Genomic DNA, 22,034 nt, shown 5'->3' on the forward strand with positions numbered 1-22,034 from the left:
AGAAATCTCATAAAACTGATGTATCATTTACCTACAATTATCAAACTTCAATCTTTTCTTTCAAACTACAGTTTTGCAGTATACTAAAATCATGGAAGCATTTAATAGTGAAGAACTTTTAAAGATTTTCACACAATATGGTCTGAAAGAGGGCAGTTCTAATCTGCTTTCTATTTCTGGACTTCAACGTTCGCTGAAAAATCACTTCTCAAATCTTTTGGTAAGCCATTCTAAAATTATAGTGACAATTAGCGCTATCCTAATATTTTCTTAATCTTGCAAATTCTTTCAGATAACACCTTAGGAAGAACCTGTCGGATTTTCTGAAATAAATTAGATGTAGTCATATGCAGCTTTCACCCACTTAATGACTTGTGGATTCAAATTTGGTTAAGCAAAAGGGAGAGATGGGAAAATGAAAAAAAGATGCAAGAATTCAGTATAATACAATTTCTATCAGGTTTGTATGTTATGCCTCTAATCTGAAATAACTGCACACATGGAAGTTGATTGATATATAATTATTAAAACAATGATTTATTTAAAATGAAAGAGTAATTTTATGGAAATGTATTCTCTGCAAATGAATAGAAGGAAAAACTATATTGAATTATAGAATAACTGCAAGAAACTCATGGAGAGCAGTGAAAAACTACAAACCATCGCCCAATCTAGTGTAATTTTAGAGTTGATATAATAGGTCCCACCTCCAAAACAACATGGAATATGGCAAAAACTACTTGTGTAATATCTGGAACATTAGTCATAGCAACTGCACTTATTTTCTTTTGATTTGAGATGTTTCACTGCCCATCCAAGTAGCTTCTTCAGCTTGAACAAGTTGGTTAAAAGAATCTGAGTAGGCAGAGTCGCTGAAATGTGACAACTTTAGTTGCCATGACTAAACTTCCAGACAATTCTACCAGGATGATTGAAAATCTTCATCAATATATTCATGTAATATTTTCCCCAAAATTATACTATTATCCCTAATAACTTTTATGATAAGAAGAAAAAATATTTTAAATTCACCCAACTTTGATAATTTTGAAATTCAAAATTTTATCTTTGCTTCTTTTGGTACTCTTTGTTTTTAATAAACAAACTATTACTGAATTATTTTTGAACTTATATTTGTAAATTGGCATTGGTGGCCTTGTTACCACCAAATGTATTATTAGCAGCATCTTTATCACTAATAAAAATGTATCTTGTTTCTTAATCTTAATACTTAGAACAACACTAACGTGCTTTAGGAATTTTAGTTATCAATCTTTCCTCGAAAAACTCAATATTTTTAGCAGTATATGCCCTAACAGCCATCCTGTCAGATCAGGAAAAGATGAAAAAATAAACATAACATTTGGCCTATGCATATGTAAAGTGGGTTTTACAAAACATACAAAAACCCATATTAAGAAAAACATTTTTACACACACAGCCAGGATATAGTCATAAAATTTGTTATTTCAAATTAGTCAGTCAAAATGTTGTTGCATAAAAACTCAGCTGAAAGTTCATGATAAATTCTATTTGTTCTGTTATTTCTTTCATGATAAATTCTATTTATTCTTTCATTTCTTTTGCTCTAAAATTAGACTATACAAAATAATTGCTTTATTGTCATTTTCTATCTCCAAACTTACAGGGCTCTCTGAGTCTCAATGATATTGCCAAATATGCTGGTATTGATAAAGATGGAACAGTCAACTTTAATTATTAAATTGTTGACCAGGTTAAGTACTATGGCTGAATTAGCTAGAGCAACTGGACTATCTAATTTGGTCTCCTAAAGGATCCTTTGATGAGGACAATGGAGACAAAGTAAACTTAACATCTCAGAACTAACCAATCATAAACATATAAAATGTTTACATTTGTACACAAATCTCTGTAAAACTCCCTGAAATAATGAATAAAGATTGATATTTACTTAAAACTCTACATGTCTGGTGGTTGGTAAAACATCATCCTAATGGATTTAAGAGCGAATCTGAAGTATTTACATAACAAATATGAGTCAGGCAAAAGATTCCAGACCTCATTTCAACCAAGCTACATCACAAAAGTTGTGGCTTGAGAGCTAGTCCAATAAACATGTAGGGACTATTTATTGTACATGTCCAAACCATATCGTTAATAGGGGATTACACAAGTTGTAGTCAGTACTCTCTGAACACAAGAGGTTTTCATTATAATAACTAGTCATTGATAATTTTACATTCCAACCTAACATACACATCCGTATTCTGTACTGATTGATAATACAGTACATGTGTTAATTGTAAACCATGCAATGTTGCACTTTCTTTACTAGTCTTGATTTACTGAGCAATTATTTTATCGCTTATCTCAAACATTATGCAACACAATATATTAGGTTACTGTCTAATAGCTGCTTGGGTTAAATAATTTTATGTATCCAATTTCTTACACTGTTATTTTTTAAAATATAAATATGCCATCCTATTAAAAGTAAGCTTCCAAAAGTACTATGCTTAGCAGCAGAATTTTTATCTTAATTTTGGCGCCTACTGCATTCAAACCATTATCTTTTGAGCTAATCTCAAACATGCATGTTCTACAGTTATGTGTGACCTTAGAAAATTGAGAGAAGCACACATTCATAGTTGTTTGTCATTGTTTAAGCAATTGATCTGGCATATCTGCTTTAAACAGTGTTTATATAAAAATGAAATTACGGGTGGTCTTTATTTAGTATTCTTCAACAATTTTTAAACGGATTTGTCCAAACATTACTTTTATTTAATTTGTAGTAAAAAAATAAATAAAAGAAGAACTGGAAAGAAAATACCATGATTACAACTGGAAAATCAGGTCATTTAGACTGCCCATAAAATTCAATGCAAGATCTATGCACAAAAAGTGACTCATTCAGAAACATTCTTAGCCACGCTTGCAACAGATTCCTTGGAATTAGTATTGCTTGTCTGTCTTGACTAAGTGATTCAACAAATCTAATCAAGAATGAGCAAATCTGGGCAGAATCCAATATCTATTTAAACACAAGGAGGAAGCAATACTTACAACAGGATTCTTTGTATTGGGATCAAATTCTGTTGAGTTTGCATCTGTAGGAAAAAAAATAATTAAAAAACTAATGTAAAGTCTAACTGTCAGTTCTGAGGATTAAAATGTTCTTCTCATTGACATTTTAATATTATACATAATATATTCTTCAATTAAACAATATGAAATAAACCACTAAAATGAACACGTTCCAACTAAAGACATTTATGAATGATGTTCTAACTGACATTGTGGGCAGAGACTCATATAAATGATAGCTAACATAGCAGATGTGCATCTATAAATACAATACTTCCCAATTGCTTTCTTGCTCTGAGAATGTGCTTAAACATTATGAACAATGAGGAACATTAAGCCTATGCATTAGTATTAATGGTTAGGTATGCCTGAATTCAGCACCCCTAAACCATTGTGACAGCAACAAAGGTAGAAAAAAGCAGATAATTAAAGTTAGAAAATGTGCATTATGACATACGAGTCCATATCTTCCATTATTGCCTATGACATTGTGATGCAAATATGAAAGGCAGATTTTGCATTGTGACACACTTTTAATCATTTTGACATCATAACAGTTAGCTACAGATACCCATGGATAATCAAGAATACACAGACAAGATAGAAAGAACTGCACATGGATTAGAGAGCAAATGAAAGTATACAATATCATGAAGAGAGTAAAAGAATTGAAATGGAAATGGACTGGTCACATGGCAAGAAGAACTGATGGCAGGTGGACCAAGGCAGTCATAGAATGGATCCTACTTGATAAAAAGCATCCACAAAAGAGACCTAAAACAAAATGGACCAATGACATCAGCAAGTATTACGGGCCCAATTGGCAAAAGAAAGGTCAGAACAGTATTAGTTGGAAACATGAAGAGGCCTTCATCCTGCAGTGGATAGACAATGGCTAAAGTGATGATGATGATGAATCAAGAACTCAAATGGCTAAACTGATGATGATGATGAATCAAGAACTCAAAAGGGTGTTGGACCATGCTGTTGATTTGACTGCTCTTGGTGATCAAAGTTTTTTTTTCTTCAGTTATCAGAGTTTCATTAGAAATATGGTCCTATCATAAGGAATGTGGAATTTTCTTCAAGTTAAAGGCATCAACATCCTATTTTTGCCTGGAGGAATGGAAGATTCCTAAAAGTCTAAAAAGAAGATAAAGGGGGCTGAAGGTAGCTGAGATCTAAGAAGTGCAACTTATTATTGAAGTATGGCATTGACTTATATAAATTTTACTTACAGTGTTGGTTGGTAGTTATGCAACACCAAAATTAAATATTGAAAAGTGCTGAGAATTAATAATTCTATAAAAAAACAATTATTTTTTGGGATTTCCTCCTGACATATTTTTCCTAAGGAGGGAACCTCTTATACAACAATTCTGCTAAATGAAATTATTTTGCTTTATTCCCTCAGTCTGATTAATTACTGAATGCAGCTAAGAACTATCTTCTTCTGCAAGTGGAGATTTCTTCACTTACAGAGCTTATGCTTATTAGATTTTTACTAAGTTAAAGTGGGGCTTACCCCCAGATAATTAGGTGTAAAATACCTTGCCAGTTTAGACAGTTCCTTGCAAATTCCACTACTGCCAACTGCATTCCCAAACAAATTCCTATAAGTAACAAAAATGGTAAATGATACAATTACATATATACATTTATATATATTTTCCAGCCAAGAAACAGAACATATGCAGTTGCTTTGTGATCCCAAGAGCAAAAAAGTGAAGCAAAAATTTAAAAACAAAATGTCACAGGGAATCCACAACTTAACAACCTGTTGCCTAATGACCATTCACATTTAAGAAGTAGATGGAATTGGTGCTTTATGGCTATAGAGTGAGCGCACATACAAACACAGAGCGATTGTAAATTGTTGTACTGCCCCCTATGATCATATGACATTACGACAGGTGCTTGGCAACCAGTCACTTTTATAACTAATTGCAATATTCTGCAGTGATGTGACCATAATTTGCATTTTTTTTTGTTGGTTTCCAGTGCTTTTTGCTAGTTTCCAGTGAAAACCATCCATTCAGAAAATAGCTTTGCCTAATGAACACAGTGATTCTCTTTATGATGGTTGCAGTGTCCTGGGGTCATGTGATCACCCTGTGACCTTCTGACAAAGTCAGTGGGAAAGCAAGATTCACTTAATAACCAGGTTACTAAATTATCAACTGCAGTGATTCACTTAACAACTGTGGCAAGAAAGGTCATAAAATGGGGCAAAGCTCACTTAACAAATGTCTCACTTATCAACAGAAATTTTGGGCTCAATTGTGACCCTAAGTTGAGGACTACCTATACTCACCTAATATGGCAAACTGCCATGCTTTTTGCAAACTGCCAGACAAATCCATAAGCTGGAATATCAGGGGGAAAATATCAAACATCAATAATTATTTTATTTCCTTTTTTGGGTAAAGGGGATAAAAAGAGCTTTGTTGCTCCATGATGGTAATTGTCCAAGAAGTAAGACACTGATTGGAAGTTGCTCTCTGCACCCTATTGCTCTCTAGAACCAATAAAAGGCCAATAGGAGGCCATCTTGAAGCCAACTAGGGCTTTGTGTGCTTTTGTCTTTTCCTCCTTGTCATTAAAAAACACACCATCCCTTTATTGTGGAAATGGCAAAGCAAGTCCTCAATGAGGCTGTGTACATCAAGAAGACAGTGGCAAAATACAACACCACCCTATCACCAAGCAGGAGAGGAAAAAATTGGAAACCTACTTGTTCTAAGGCAGACACGTCAAACTTGCGACGTCACGTGACATCGCGCAACGTATCGGGATGGTTTTGCCATTGCCGGCACTTGGGTGGGCACGGCTTCCGCGTGACACATCCGGTCCACGGGCCGGCAGTTTGACACCCCTGTTCTAAGGCAACAGAGAACAAGCTGTAAAACTGCTTGTGCAATTTTTCCACTGAAGTAGAAGCCAGTTCAACTTCCACAGCTCGCAGGACTTTTCTGAAATAGCTGCTGCATGAAGTGCCCTAAGAGCTCACAAGCTTCCGAGCTGACATTTCTACTTTGAAATTGAAGATTCACAAGCCCGGGAAATCTGACTTGAACAAATGTTATCAATTATGCAAGACTAAAAGTCCACTCCTGGTGTACTTTCTTACCAAGAAAAGGCTTTTTCTTTTTTCTTGCCCATGAAATGGCTTGAAGTTTTCCTTCAGTTCCCCTATGGCCAAAGCCTCCAGGTACTAAGATGCAACTGAAATCATACAAAATACAAAATTCAAGCATAACACATGAGCCAAATAATTTAGATTTGAGAATTATGCGTATCTGTGCCATACTTTTACTGATGGTAGAACATAAAAGATCTTTTATCTGAGTTTTTCATCTTAACATTTTATCAGTGTATGTAAACATACCATTATGATACATAATGTATGACCTCATCCTAAGGACAATTTTTAAAAATCTTTGTCTGCATTGCATAAACCTGTTTCTTTTTCACATAATAATATTATCAATTAACATAAACTAAAGGTTTGCTTTTTATTATAACTTATTTCAATTCATAGTTTAGGACATTCGTAAAAATTAAATAACTCAAAACATGTAATAGGAATACTTTAGCAAAAGTAAGGCTGAAATTTCCAGAAATGCATAGTAAGAGTTGAGTACAAATACGTTCTACACACTGATATATCAAATGTTCAAGTTTTGAGATGATTTTAAATAAAATTAAAATGCATTTATTTATAAAACAATAAACAAGAATCACCCAGGTAAATCGGAGTGGAAGCTGAAGAAAAAGGTATTTGCTTACTCTGCTTTACATAGCTTCTGCCAGGCCTGATGGAATCTCACTGGATTCTCAGCCTCCATAGCAGGCTCGAGGTCTGCTGAATCTATATACTAGTTGAATAAAAAGGCAGAACATACTTTAACACACATACATTAAATACAACGGAATTCTTCTCAAAGTAAAAATCTTTTTTTATTTTTTTTTATTTTTAACAAAACAAAACAAAGCAAAACATAACACACATATACACACAATATATACTCCTCTCCCTTTTTTTTACAGCGTTTGCATAACGGCAATATATTATTTACATTTCCCCCCTTATTCTTCTTTAGAATATTTGTCCTTATTGCCCCGTTATTTCTTATTTACATTTTTCTTCCTTCATGTTCTACTTCTTACTAAGAATAATTCATATTATTATTATTATTATACACATATTTTCACTTTTGACCTTTCCATACTTATTCTCCTCTATTATTTCTAGTCTCCAACCAGACATACCATTTGTTCCATGTTATATAATACTCTGTGTCTTCCTTTCTTTTATCTCTTTTGTTAATTTGTCCATCTCAGCACAGTCCAGGATTTTTCTTATTACTTCTTCCTCTGATGATATATTCTCATTTTTCCAGCACTGTGTATATGCTATTCTTGCCGCCATTATTATATGTAAAATTAAGTACCATATTTCTTTACTATATTTTCTGTTTAAAATACCCAACAAAAAGATCTCTGGTTTCCAGTCTACAGGTTGGTCTATTATTTCTTCGATCCATTTTCTTATTGTAGACCAGTATTTTTTTCCAACTGGGCATGTCCACCATAAATGATAATATGTTCCATATACTTTTTTACATTTCCAGCATGTTGGCGAATTGTTCTGGAACATCTTGGCAAGCTTTGCTGGTGGAAGATGCCATCTGTAAAACATCTTCAACTGGTTTTCCTTGAATGCCGCCGACATAGTCAATTTTATATTTATTTCCCATATTTTTTCCCATTTCTCCAATTCTATATTATATCCGAAATTTTTTGCCCATGTAATCATTGTGTCTTTGACAACCTCGTCTTCCATTTTATATCTCAATAGGTATTTGTATAAACTGCTAATTAATTTTATTCATCATCAAAGTAAAAATCTTAACAGTTTATAATTAGTGAAGTACAAAGCATTCTACTCTAGCACTGGTTCCGTACTCTAAGTATTAGGGAATCTATTGAAATTTTACATAATTTAGAGACATTTATATAATGCAGGTTGAATAAAACATGGGCTTCAGGGTGTTTTTCAAATTCATAAAAAAGAGGGAAAGCTTGTTTCAAATGAATGATGTTGTCAAGTCCCCAAACCCTCATTGTTTTCCCTGCGTATATATTCTACTTTTGGGGCCTGCCATTCTGTTGGGGGAGGGAGAGCTTACTCTAACTTGGGACAACTTTCGCTTTCTACTCTCTCCTCCTGCCTCTATCCCCTTGAGAAAGGAATGTATCTCCCTTATCAGGGAGACAGTTATAGAGAAACAAAACTGGAGAAGACCTTGAGATGTGCGCCAACTGTGCCAGTTACTCACTCATCAGACCACCTTTGGATTGGCTGGATATCAAATGGACATTATGACTTTGGTGGGAGGAGGAATATTGCTAGCTTAACTATACCTTTTGCGTGGGATTTTCCCCAGATCTCGCATTGACTTCCCTACTGTCACTGACCCCTAATAAAAGTATCCTTTTGAGACAATGCCTGTTTCAAGAGTTCTGCTTTCTTGGGTGGTTAGTTGAAGTGGATCCTTACATAAGGCGAGATCTGCATAGTACTCAACCCGGAGAAGCTGCTGCCCTACCGGGGGAGTTGCAAACTATTTCTACATGGAGGAGTTCCAGGCAGAGAAATGGTCCAAAGATCTCTTCTGCCTAAAAACGTCAGTCGATTTATGGCTGCACTCCGCAGGCATTTCGAAGACTGGCTGGCCGATAAGAAAGCCTGGAAGCAGATTAAGACAGTGAAACAAGGAAGGAGACTAGTCGCTGAGTATACCAAGGAGTTCAGAGAGTTGGCCAGTCACCTGCTCTGCCAGAGGACATTCTGGTAAGCTTTTTCCAGGATGGACTCAATGAAGAGCTGTATAATGCCTGTGTAGCCCGTGGGGCCCCAGGGCTATGACTGGTGCCTGCTAGCTGAGGAAGTAAAGATTGATCAATGCAAGCATCTGAATCACCCGGTGAGACCAAGCTTCAAGCTGCAGACTGATAAGTGAGGGGAGACTGCACGAGCTTTGCCTGCCCCACCTTGCAGCACTGCCTGCTTCAAATGTGGCAAAAAGGGACATTGAGCCGTGGATTGCTGCAGTAAGACACCTGCCAAGAGAGGGGATCATCTATCGGCCAAGAGACCCCTGAGGATCCAATCACGCTCCAGGGAGACTGCAATGAGATCCAAGGAAGTCGTAGAGCTCCCCTGGGATCACAATCAAGAGGGTCAAGCTCCAACTCAACGCTACGATGATCCAGGGACAGCAGAGGATGACTATGAGGATGACCTATTGGTGAGTGGGCCAACTGACCCCATAACAGTGCCCCTAGAACTTTCCATACCCAGCACTGGGAGGACAGTGAAATTAGCAGTCTTGCTGGACTTGGGGTATACCCGGCGCATTATTAGCCCAGAATTCATGGGGAAAATGGGGATCCTCCTCAGGAGGCTTAAGATTCCAATTACTTTTTGCCAACTGGATGGTTCAATTGTGTGGGGGGGCTGCCTGCCAGTTTTGCCACCAGACCCTTATACATCGACCTGGGAGGTCACACAGAGATTTTTAATGTTTATTGTGGCCCCAGGAATGGAGTGGCCATTAGTTCTGGAACTGGCTTGGCTAAAGAAGTGGAACCCCATGATCAACTGGAGAGAAGGGCAAGAGATTCCTGCAGGGGGAAGTCTCACCCATCAAGAAAAAGGTGGGAGATGTGGATTATGTCGTGATTTTGCCTCCGTCTTCAGTGAGTCAGACTTGCACAGCTTCCCAATGGAATACTGAGATTTGGCTGAAGCCTTCAGTGAGCAGAGGGCAGACGAACTCCTCCTCATCGGCCCACAGACTATGCAATTCCAGGGACGAAATTGCCAAAACCAAAAATGTACTTGATGACTCCTAGGGAGTCAAAAGAACTTGGAGCGGGGGTTTATCGAGCCAGCTAGACCCCGGGTAGCAGCCCGTGTTATTCAGAGAGAAGAAAGATGGCTCTCTTCATCTCTGCATTGATTATAGGAGCCTGAACACTGTGTGCATGGAAAACATGTATCCATTAACTTTAATGAAAGACATGTTAGAGCACCTATCAAAAGGAATTTTTTTTTGTCAAAACTGGACTTAAGAGAGGCTTGTTATCGCATAAGAATAAAGAAAGGAGATAAATGGAAAACTGCTTTCAATTGCCCATTGGGTTGCTTCCAATTTAAAGTTACAGGGGGGCACTGCAGTATTCATGCAACTGATCAATGAAATCCTATCTGATCACTTATATAAGGGGATTCTAGTTTACCTGGACAATATCCTTATTTATATCAAAACAAAAGATGAGCACATTAAGCTAGTCAGAACGGTACTGAAAAAACTGCGCTCTGCCAAACTGTATGCCAAACTATCAAAATGTGAATTTCACAAAAATCATATTACTGGATTATCGCATATCAAATGAAGGGATAGAAATAGACCCAGAGAAAGTGAGGGCAGTCTTAGACTGGGCACCCCTCAAAACCAGGAAACAACTCCAAAGTATCCTAGGATTTGCAAATTTCTACAGACAATTCATCCCAGCTTTTGCACAGATTGCCCTCCCAATTACAAACCTGTTAAAGACCAGAGGGGGAGATAAGCCAAAACCCAGTCAACTGCTGAAATGGACAGAAGAATGCCAAGCAGCTTTTGAGAAACTTAAAAGACTGTTTTCTATGGAGCCGGTTTTAAAACATCTTGACGCAGACCAACCATTTATAATTCAGGCTGATGCAAAGGATGTAGCTATGGGAGCGGTTTTGCTGCAGAGAAAAAAAGCAGGACAATAACAGCTCTGTGATTACACCTCGAGGAAACTGTCTGAGACCGAGCAGAGGTGGACAGCTTGGGAGAAAGAGGCCTATGCTGTACAGCGAGCTTTACTAACTTGGAGACATTTTCTAGAAGGAAACAAAATGCCATTCCAAGTATGGACTGACCACAAGAACCTTGAAGCCATGAAAACACCCAGAAAACTCCCCCCTAAGCAGGCAAGGTGGTCCCAGCTTTTCATTGTTTTAATTTTACAATTCACTATCTCCCTGGGGGAAAGAATTTTCTAGCTGATGCATTATCCAGGCTACCACAGTATAACAGCAAGAAAGCAGAAGTAGCCAAACCATTTCTGCATCATCAACTAGCAGCCCCTGTAATCACCAGGGCCCAATCAAAACCAGTGGGTGACATTGGAAAGACTTTATTACAGGAATTGAAAACCGCCTTAGAAACAGATGAATGGTTTCGTAACCATAATAACCTGTGTACATTAAAAGATGGTTTAGCATGGATTGGGGAAAAACTCTATGTTCCAGCAGCATTGAGACTTGAAGTGATGCAAGCAGGACATGATTCGAAAACTGCAGGACACTTTGCTTCTCCAGACAAGTTGATTTCATTCCATGCCCCAAGATTCCAACTGCAAAAACTTTAGCTAAACTCTTTGTGCAAAATGTATATCAATTTCATGGGGCTCCACAACATATAATTTCAGACCGGGGGGGGGGGGTTAATTCACTTCTAAGTTCTGGAATGCTTTTCTGGGTTCTAGTCAAGGATTATCATCTTCCCACCATCCTCAAACGAACGGAGGGATAGAGAGACTTAACTCAATTATAGAACAATACCAGAGATGTTTTATTAATCATCAGCAAGACAATTGGGCCGACCTGCTACTGTTTGCTAAGGTTGTTTACAATAATGCTGTACACTCAAGTACTGGGTTTACTCCATTTCAAGTAGCAAATGGCCAAACCTTTGTGGCCATGCCTGAACTCCCCACCAAAGAACTTGAAACCCAATCCTTGCAGAAGTGAATCAAACAATTGAAAACATCTGACCAGTGGTCAGGAAAGCCCTAGATGAGGCTAGGGAGGCTTATAAAGTCCAAGCTGATAAATGAAGGGTAGAACAAAAGCCATATCAAATGGGAGACTGGGTGTTCCTTTCTACGAAGTATTTACAGTCCCTGCAATCTTCAAAGAAATTAGGTCCTAAGTTTATAGGACCAGTTAAATGCATCATCAATCCTGTGACTGTTGAGCTAGACTTGCCAAAGAATCTATGGAAAATCCATCCTGTTTTCCATTGCAGTTTGCTCAAACCAGAGGTTACCTCAAATCTCAGACCTCCTGCACCTCCACTGCCACCTCCTATCATGATTGAGGGAGAACAACACTTTGAAATCAGACATTTTAGACTCTCATACACACCATGGGGTGACATAATATCTGGTACTTTGGAAAAACCTCCCTTCTGCCCAGAATGAATGGGTGAACAAGAGACATGTTAGAGCCACTACGCTTTTAAGTTCCATTCTCAATATCCTGATAAATCTCATTGATTATAGAGAAACAAAACTGGAGAAGACCTTGAGATGTGTGCCAACTGTGCCAGTTACCCACTCATCAGACCATCTGTGGATTGGCTGGATTTCAAATGGACATTATGACTTTGGTGGAAGCAGGAATATTGCTAGCGTAACTATATCGTTTGACTGGGATTTTCCCCAGATCTCGCCTTGACTTCCCTACTGTCACTGACCCCTAATAAAAGTATTCTTTTGAGACAATGCCTGTTTCAAGACTTCTGCTTTCTTGGGGGTTAATTGAAGTGGGTCCTTACAGATGTTCTGTGCCATTTTTCTTGCGAAGTGCAAAGGAGATTAAAAAAAAAGATAGCTATGTAATTGAAAAAAATTATGTTTAAAATTAATAATTCAACAGTTATTATTACTGTGGCCAAGTTTTTCATAATAATAATAATCAATTCAAGATATGAAATGAACTTATAATTTCCTTTTAGAGATAAAATTTCTATATTAAAAAATTCAGTTGGATCAAAGAAAGGTATTTAAAGTCATTAAATAAAAACACTAGTTTCTAGGAATCTTCAATACAATGCTTAAATATTTTAATAGGATATTTATTTCCACCAGATAAAATGAAAATGTTTAACTTCACAGCAGCGATACATTACAAAATCTAATATTTTCTCTGATAGTAATTAACCTCCTTCTAAACCATGGGTGTCAAACTCGCCACGTCACATGACATGTCGTGATGTATCACAACTTTTTTTTTTGCATTGCCAGAACTGAGGTGGGCGCAGCCTCCACATGATGCAACTGGCCCACGGGCCAGCAGTTTGACACCCCTGTTTTAAACCTACAATCATTTTGAAATTCATTCATAAATAATAATAGCCCTTCTGTACTTTCAGTTCCAGTAATTCATACATCAGCATCAGCATTTTTATTTCCAGTAGGAGAACTACAAGCTGCATTTTCTAATTGACATTATTCGTACAAATACTATATGCCAGCCAATGACAGCATTAGCTAGAAATATGAAGGTTACAGAATTAGGGAAGGCTGTCTGTATCTTTCTTACAATCAACGTATATATTAAAAATATTTTCATTTAATTATCATTGAAATAGTAGCTCTGTCTGTGTGAGGATGCTTTCATATTGTATACATACAGAGATCAGAGGAAAGTACAACTAATGCATATATAGATATCTTCCAAACTGTAGAACAGCATAATATTAACACTAATATTAATTAGCCAAATTTCCAGTGCATTCTACACGCTTAAACTGCAATTCAAAATATACATACATTGTATTCTTCTACCAACTAATCAATTTTAACTGTATATGGCTAAGGTATTGTTCTAGGACCACATTTGGAAGTTCACAGCCTCCATTCATCTGCAGATGACGACTGGAACTAAACCCCTGGGTCGTCCCCAAAAGCTTTAAAAACTCTTGCCAGAATTTGAAGTGAATTGCACTCTGCAGTCAGATATTATTCACTGTGAATCACCAGGCAACCTATAGACATGCTGCACAAACAGTTTAGCCAGGGTGGGTGCAGAAGTGATTTTCTGGCCTTTGCACAAAGTGTACCTGCTTAGAAAACAGATCAGTTATCACCCAAATTACTGTGTTCCCTGAGCTCTTGGGGGAGTTCCACTATAAAATCCATGGAGATTTCTTTCCATGGGGCATTGGGCTCCGCCACTGGTTGGAGCAGAGGTGGGGCTTTCCCTTGTTGTCATTTGGTAAGGCACATACTGGGCAACTGGCTACGTAGAACTTAAAGTCTTTTTTTAGCAATGGCCACCAAAACTGCCATTTAATTAAGTGTAAGGTTTTTACAAACCTGAAATGCCCTGCGGTTTTAGAGTTATGACTTTTCTTTAGCACTAGTAATTGTTGGCTTTTGGGAATATATAACTTAGCCTCCACCCAAGCTAGACCATTCTGCATTGTACATTCACTCTTTTGGATTTGGAACCACTTATCACTCTCCAATGCCCCCTTTAGGGTCATTTCTACATTCTAGTCTATCTGGGGCTTCACTTTTGCTTGCACTCGGGTGGTTACTGGTGCAGCAAGCTGGCGGGATGGAATGACTGGCATGATCACTTCAGGCTTAGAGTTATTGTATTGCGACATTCTGGACAAAGCATCTGCCAGGAAATTTTTCCCCCTGAGATGTACTGCAATGCAAAATTGAAACAGTTAAGTATTGAGCCTAGCGGACCTGCTTGGGCAACAATCTCTGGGGGTTTTTTAGAGCCTCCAAGTTTTTATGATCAGTCCACACCTTGAACATTGTTTTGCCCCTTCCAGAAAATGTCTTCAAATTAGGAGCACCCAGTCCACCAAGTAAGCTTCCGTTTCCCAGACTGCCCACCACTGTTATGTTTGGAGGTGTATGCACATGATTGCTGGGCACCCTGTTCATTCCGTTGCATCACTAGCATCCGCCTGAACGATGAATGGGGTGTTTGGGTCTGGGTGCTTGCTCAGCTGCAAGCAGATGCGTCACTTGGCATTCCATTGTCCATTTCAGTGGCTAGCTGAGTTTGGGCTTCCCTTCCTCTTTCGTTTTTAACACATTGGTGATGGGGAGGGCGATCTGAGCAAACAATGGGATAAATTGGTGGTAAAAGTTCGCAAACCTCAGAAACTTTTGCAGTTGCTTTCTGATGTAGGGTGAAGCCTAGTCTGGTACAGTTCGAATCTTCTCCATCTCTATCCATCGTTGGAGATGCGGTAGCCCAGATAGCCGATTTTGCTCTGGTGGAACTCATCTTTCGAGTAAAGCTGGACAGCCCAAAGTTGTTTGGGTACTGCCCTAATCAACTTCACATGCTCTGCCATGGTTTCAGTAGAGATCAGTATATCATCTAGGTAAACCAGCACCCCCTTGTATAAGTGCTCATGCAACACCTCATTTATTAGATGCATGAAGAAAGTGGGGGCCCTTTATAGTCCAAAAGGGAGAACTTTAAATTGAAAACATCCCAAAGGGCATTTAAATACTGTTTTCCACTCATTACCCTCTTTAATCCTGACTTGATAATATGCTTCTCACAAGTCCAGTTTGGTAAAAAAAAATCTTTCATTTCACCAGATGGGCTAGCACAGTGCTTCTTAACCTTTTTAATGCCGCGACCCCCAACCAGTTGTAAGTCGAGGACTACTCAACTGGTGCAGCACCGTTTGCAGAATGGGACTTTTGGCGGACTCAGCAGGGCAGAGACAGCCTGGACAATTCCTATTGGCTTTTGAAAGCCAATAGAATTAGACTCTATTCAAGAGAGTCTATTCTATTGGCTTTCAAAAGCCAATAGAATAAAAGGGAGTAGCACAGCTAAGGAAAAGGGGGGAAAATGACGGACTGCGTTGTTTGGCCACCCCCATGAAATGGTCATTCGACCCCAAATGGGGTCCCGACCCACAGGTTGAGAACCACTGGGCTAGCATATCCTTTGTCAGGGGCAACAGGTAGATGTTTTCAACACACACCCTATTTAGCCCTCTATAGTCTACACATAGACGAAGAAACCCATCCTATTTTTCCCAGAACAGGACCAGGACAGCCACCCTGGGTCAGGCCGATTGGATGAACCCCAATTTAAAATTTTATCTATAAAAGCCCGCAACTCCTCCAGTTTCCTACAAGTCATTGAATATAGCTTGAGCTTAGGCAGTTTAGCACCCAGCAGGATTTCCAAGAAGCAGTCAGTTGGCCGTTGGGATGGGAGCTCGTCTGAGCTCTTTTCACTAAAAACATCCCGCAAATTCCATTCCTGCATTGCAGTGCCCACCTCCTGCCTTGGCTTTGGGGCCCCTAAGTCCTTTCCCAGTTTTCATTTAGCTTCACCTCCCCCCAGGTTTTAAGCAGTTCCCTCCTCCAGTTCACATACAGTTTTCATTTCCGTAACTATGCTAATCCTAGCACCAGGGGTCTTTCTACACCCGGGGCTATAATAAAACTCAAGAGTCTCTGTGTGCTCCCCCATCCGTATTTCTATCAGCTCAGTGACAAATGTCACTGGGATCCCCCCTGCTACAGAGCCATGTAGCTAGCAAAATGTCACTGGCACCTTGAGTCGTCTAAGTCTCATTCCTAGCTTTTCAACCAGGGCAGGTGTCAGGTCCACCTTCGTATCCTGCCATTCGGTTGAAGGGGAGGGGAAATGTTGGCATATTCAGGATACTTTCACTTTGCTGTAATTCTTGGCAATAAGGGAGGGAAATTGTCTCTCTCCCAGCCATCATACCCTGAGAGTGACATGTTATCTGCCTAGCACCTCAGCATTCTCAAAACATCTTCATGGCATCATATTGGCTGCCGGTGGACTGGATGGGGGTTGAGACTTGGGGAAAATGAAATAATAGGTTTGCATTTTACGTGAGATTTTCACATTCCGCCTGACTTTCCTGCAACTACTTGAACATTGGGCGCTATCTAACAAAATGAAATTCAATGGTGAAAAAAGTAAGGTTCTACATTTAGACAAGAAAAACCAAATGCACAGGTACAGTATAGGTGCTACCTTGCTCAGTAGTAATAACTGTGAGAGAGATTTCGGAGTCCTAGTGGATAATCACTTAAATATGAGCCAGCAGTGTGCTACAGCTGCCAAAAAAAAAAAAAACGTAATTCTAGGCTGCATTAACAGAGGGCTAGCATCAAGATCACATTAAATGTTAATACCACTTTATAACACCTTGGTAAGGCCACACTTGGAATACCAGTTTCGGTCACCACAATGTAAAAAAGTTGTTGAGATTCTAGAAAGAATACAGAGAAGAGCAATAAAGATGATTAGGGACTGGAGGCTAAAACATATAAAGAATGGTTGCTGGAATTGGATATGTATAGTTTAATGAAGAGAAGGACGAGGGGTGAAATGATAGCAGTGTTCCAATATCTCAGGAGTTGCCACAAAGAAGAGGGATTCAAGCTATTCTCCAAAGCACCTAAAGACAGGACAAGAAGCAATGGATGCAAACTAATCAAAGAGAGAAACAACCTAGAAGTAAGGAGAAATTTCCTGACAGAACAATTAATCAGTGGAACAGCTTGCCTCTAGAAGTTGTGAATGCTCCAATACTGGAAGTTTTTAAGAAGAGCCTGGACAAGAGTCTGAAATGGTATAAGGCAGGGCTTTTCAACCTTTTCACTGATTGTACCACTTTTAGGATATGGCAATATTTGAGTACCACCTAGCAAGGTGTCAAAAACTCGATGACCAAATCCCCCCGTTCAAAGTTGCAATTGCACTGAAATGAATTATGACCATTTTTCACACTTATGACCACTGCAGCATGCCCAGGATCATGTGATTTATATTTGGATGCTTGGCAATTGATTCATATCTCTTGGAGGGTGACCCCTCCCCCACTGCATTTCTTGCCTGTTTGCTGCTGCCAGCACAGGTGGCTCTGCCACAGCAGTTGTAGATCGGCTCATGGCCGGCCTGCTTGATCTCCTCTTCTCTTCCCCACCCTCCTCCTCCTCCTTCTTCTTTCCCTTCGGTGTAGCTAGAGCTGACTCTGCCTCCTCCCAAGGCTACTGCTTTTTTCTGTCTCTCCCTCTCTCACCCAAACTGCCTCCTTTTATAGGCTCTCCTGTCTCTGCCCCCTCCTCCTCCTTTCTCATGGGGGAGGGTGAGCCAGAAATGAGCCTGGGGCCTTTGTCACCCCAGCCACTCTGCAGGTCCGGAGGACTCTCTCACAGTAAGTCCTTTCCTGCGCTGGCTCTTTCCCTCCCCCACTACACTTGGGCTGTGTACCACCTGCCACTTGTTATTATACCACAAGTGGTACGCGTACCACCGGTTGAAAGCCCTGGTATAGGGTTTCCTGCCTGAGTAGGTTAGACTATAAGACCTTCAAGTCCCCTTGCAACTCTTACTACTACTGCTGCTGCTGCTGCTGCTGCTGCTGCTGTTGTTATTATTATTATTTCTCTCAGTAAAAGTTCTTTTGATTCAACCACATGGATTCAAGAGTTTTACTTTCCTGAGGGACCAGCTGGGGCAGGTCCTTACAGCAGGGTTTAGACATCTGGTACATCCTGAGTCCAGAAAGGCCAGTTAGATTGGCTTTTTGTCCCAAGGATTGGACAACCAGTTCAATGAGGACTGTCACCAGGGTGACTGGGCCACTTAACAAGGAGTTGTCATCAGAGTCAGTATCACTCTCTCCAGGGCCATCCGCTGGGCCAGTAGGACTTATTTCACCATCCTGGGGAGATGGAGTGAACTCTACAACCTCCACTCCTTCCAGGGCCATCTCACAGGTTCACAGTGACAGTTTACCAGGCTTCTTGATGGGAGCTGGGGTCACCTTTTGGGCAAAATGGTTGGATTTGCATTCAGCAGCCTGGTACCCCTCCTTCCCACATTTGAAGCAGGCAGTGCAGCATCACTGGAGGCTATGGATGCTCAGCTGGTTTTTGGGGCTTTCTTCTTCTACAGAAATGATATTCATCACCTGTGCCCCGGGCGATACTTTTTTCAGGATGGAACACTGAGTCAACCTTGATCCATGAGAATTGAACTGCCAAACTGCTGGCAACCAGCAGTCAACAGAAGTAGCCTGCAATACTGCATTCTAATCAGTACGCCTCCCCGCATGAATTTTATGGTTTCCTGCATCATCCAGGAAGCTTGGCCATGCTCTCTGCTCATCTCTTCTTCCTCCAGTTCTTTCAGCTTCACTTGTTGTTCCTGACGGCAGCTCCCACAGCTTCCACAAATAAAAGGGTATCTTTTTCCAATCTTCCTTTCTGCTGACATCCAAAAACCACCTAGGTCCTGGCGGGTCACTGCAGTTTTCTGCCTCTCCCATCCACTCAGAGAGATCCAGTCCTGGAGGAGGCCTGAGCAAAGCCTCCCCCCAGCATTTTTTTCTCTTCCTGATCACTCCCTTGAACCAACATTGTGTGCATGGTTCCCATGATAGAGTGATATCCGCTCCAGGTTGACCACAATTGCAGATTCCACCTAATGTCAGACCTACCCTAGTTTGATCCCCTAGGGAAGAAAAATTCTTGACTCGATTTGGTTGAAGTAAAAGGTACTTTTACTAAGAGATGCTGATTGCAGTAAAGTCAGGCAGAATCTGAGCTTCTCACGCATCAACATAAAACTATTTTCTTCTGGCCTGTCCTTCCCTCCATGACAAGTCCAAATATAGCCAATGCAATGCTGTTGGGATGTTTTGGGAACACTGAGGTGTTTGAGCTGGTAACTTTTTACACTCAGGGCAAACATCCTTGAAGATGCCTTGGAACGAACCAGTTCCATATTGAACTGCTTTTCTTCAACTGTCATTCCCACCTCCCAAATTCCTATACAAATGCATACAGTTTTATTGCCCATTTGTTCCCCCCATCCCTCTCCTCTAGTTCTTTGACGGCAGAATGTCAATGCAGTGCCAAGCTGAAGATGGTGGACCTGACACTGCTTAGCCACATGTAAAAACATTATCTTAATGCATACAATTATGAGTAGGATTAATATATCAGTTAAACTGACCAGAGTCACTTTAGTGAGATAGGCAATGTGTACGTTTTATAAATGAATAAATAAAATAATATTAATCAAAACATAAAATATTTCTCAGGAACATGGGATTCTCTTTATCTTTCAGAAATTCCAGTACATAAATTATTATAACAACTCTCAGGACAAAGCCACATACGTAAACCACTTTCGAAAACGTGCAAGAGATCAATAAAATTATTAAAGAGCACATGTTACTCAAAAAAGACACTTTAGGAACAATGCTTACAAAACACAAGAAACAATGAAAGGGAAAAAATGATTGATTCTCACCATTAGATCAAGCTTGTGATTAATTGCTATAGCTGAATGCTCTAATGCCTTGAAAATAGAGGTGTAGCAATCACTCAGTTTTGTATACTTCCCAACTAGAGCAACAGAACAGCTGTTTAGCATCCTCTCATACCTGGCAATATAAAATATCAAATAATATTTAGATTTCCAAATATTTCAACAGGTATTAAAGTATTATACATTTGGATTGGATATAGTTAGTGTGTGTGTTTGTGTGAGTGTGTGCATGTGTTTAAAACAGGGGAAGCCATGTTCTTAAGTTATAATTAAGGTTCACTCTCCAAGTTAAAAAGACAAAATAACAGAAGCTTGAAATATTTTTAAAGCACAAAAACCTTCCATTTTATTCTATTTATCGCTGCACCATTTGAATTTCCTCTTCCTCCGAATTTACTCAAACCATCTTAAGGAATGAAAGCCCTGCACAACTATAAATGGCTCGATGGCTAATTTATTATTAAATAAGATTATGCTCAACTGAAATAATTTACATCTCTCCAGATAAGAAGCTGATTGAATTATTTATTATGAGTCAAGAGAAAAGAAAAGAGGGCAATTGAGAATAACATACCAAAGAGAAATTACATTAAGAGAAACTCCACACAAGATAGATTTACACACTAGTTAGATGTTTTGAAGAAATGAATTAATTTATTTTTGCTATAAAAATGTAGGTTTTTGGATTATTTTCTGATGCAGGGGCTCTATCTCTTAATTGGTAGAATTTGTACCTCAAACTCTTATGAGCTTTTGATGATAGTAGGAAGCTATTCATTATTAATTATTATTTCAATTTATATAGCCACCCATTTCAAATACATGACTCTGAGCAGCTTATAACAGTTAAAAAGAAAAATGAATACAACCTAGAAGCATTTTTCTTTCCATTTTTTTCTTTTTCTATATTTTATTCTTTGGGGAATGTAATAAGGCATACCGTATATTCCGGTGTATAAGGCGACCCGGGGTATAAGACGACCCCCATCTTCGGTGCCGAGTCACATGCCTAGAAAGTCATCTTATACATCGGAAACTACCATTATTTCCGGCGTATAAGACGACTCGGCGTATAAGACGACCCCCGACTTCGGTGCCAATTTTAAAGCTTGCGAAAGTCATCTTATACGCCAGAAAGTACGGTAATTTAAAAAGAAAAAAACATTAAAAACTATATAAAACCAAACAACATAATTGGCAGCCAAAATATATAAACTATCAGCAATGTACACCTGAATCCTCAAGCCTGGTTGCAAAGGTATCTCTTTGAGGCGTTATGAAAAGTCAGTAGGGGTGGGGCCAGTCTGATCTTCTGGAAGGGAAGAATGATATCCCACAAGAGAAAAGGCTCCCTTCCTAGATCCCACCAGGTGGCAATCCCTAGCACAGTGTTTCTGGGGAATGCCTGGCTGGGAAATTCTGGGGGTTGAAGTCCACACATCTTAAAGCTGCCAAGATTGAGAAACACCATCTAGTACAGTGATGGCGAACCTTTTAGAAACCCAGTGCCCAAACTGCAATCCAAAACCCACTTATTTATCACCAGGTGCCAGGTGGCCGTGGCCGCGGTGGTCATGGCAGACTGGGTGGGTGGGGCCAGGGTGACGGGGGCCAATCCCTCGCCATCACCGGGGTATGGCACGTATGCCCACAGATAGGGCTCTGAGTGCCGCCTCTGGCACGCGTGCCATAGGTTCGCCACCACTGATCTAGTAGATGGGATCCAGAGCATGGCTCTCCTGCCAGACATAATGGGATGGGC

General features: G+C 39.5%; 1 protein-coding gene across 8 annotated transcripts in view; it reads right to left on the minus strand.

Moving 5' to 3' along the window:
- The window catches only part of CTPS2 (CTP synthase 2), a 220,187-nt gene that overhangs the window by 123,502 nt on the left and 74,651 nt on the right, over nt 1-22,034 (minus strand). For 7 of the 8 annotated variants that reach the window (XM_039339883.1, XM_039339886.1, XM_039339891.1 and 4 more), the window contains 5 exons: nt 20,255-20,387; nt 6,859-6,947; nt 6,200-6,294; nt 4,620-4,682; nt 3,049-3,092 (listed from right to left, as the gene is read on the minus strand). In XM_039339883.1, the coding sequence (XP_039195817.1) occupies nt 3,049-3,092; nt 4,620-4,682; nt 6,200-6,294; nt 6,859-6,947; nt 20,255-20,387 (424 nt within the window). The remainder of the gene's footprint in view (nt 1-3,048; nt 3,093-4,619; nt 4,683-6,199; nt 6,295-6,858; nt 6,948-20,254; nt 20,388-22,034) is intronic. The other variant, XM_039339887.1, reaches the window with a different exon arrangement.

This window comes from Crotalus tigris, unplaced genomic scaffold (genome assembly GCF_016545835.1).
Source record: "Crotalus tigris isolate CLP2741 ecotype Arizona unplaced genomic scaffold, ASM1654583v1 scf7180000017740.3459589, whole genome shotgun sequence".
Taxonomy (NCBI): domain Eukaryota; kingdom Metazoa; phylum Chordata; class Lepidosauria; order Squamata; family Viperidae; genus Crotalus; species Crotalus tigris.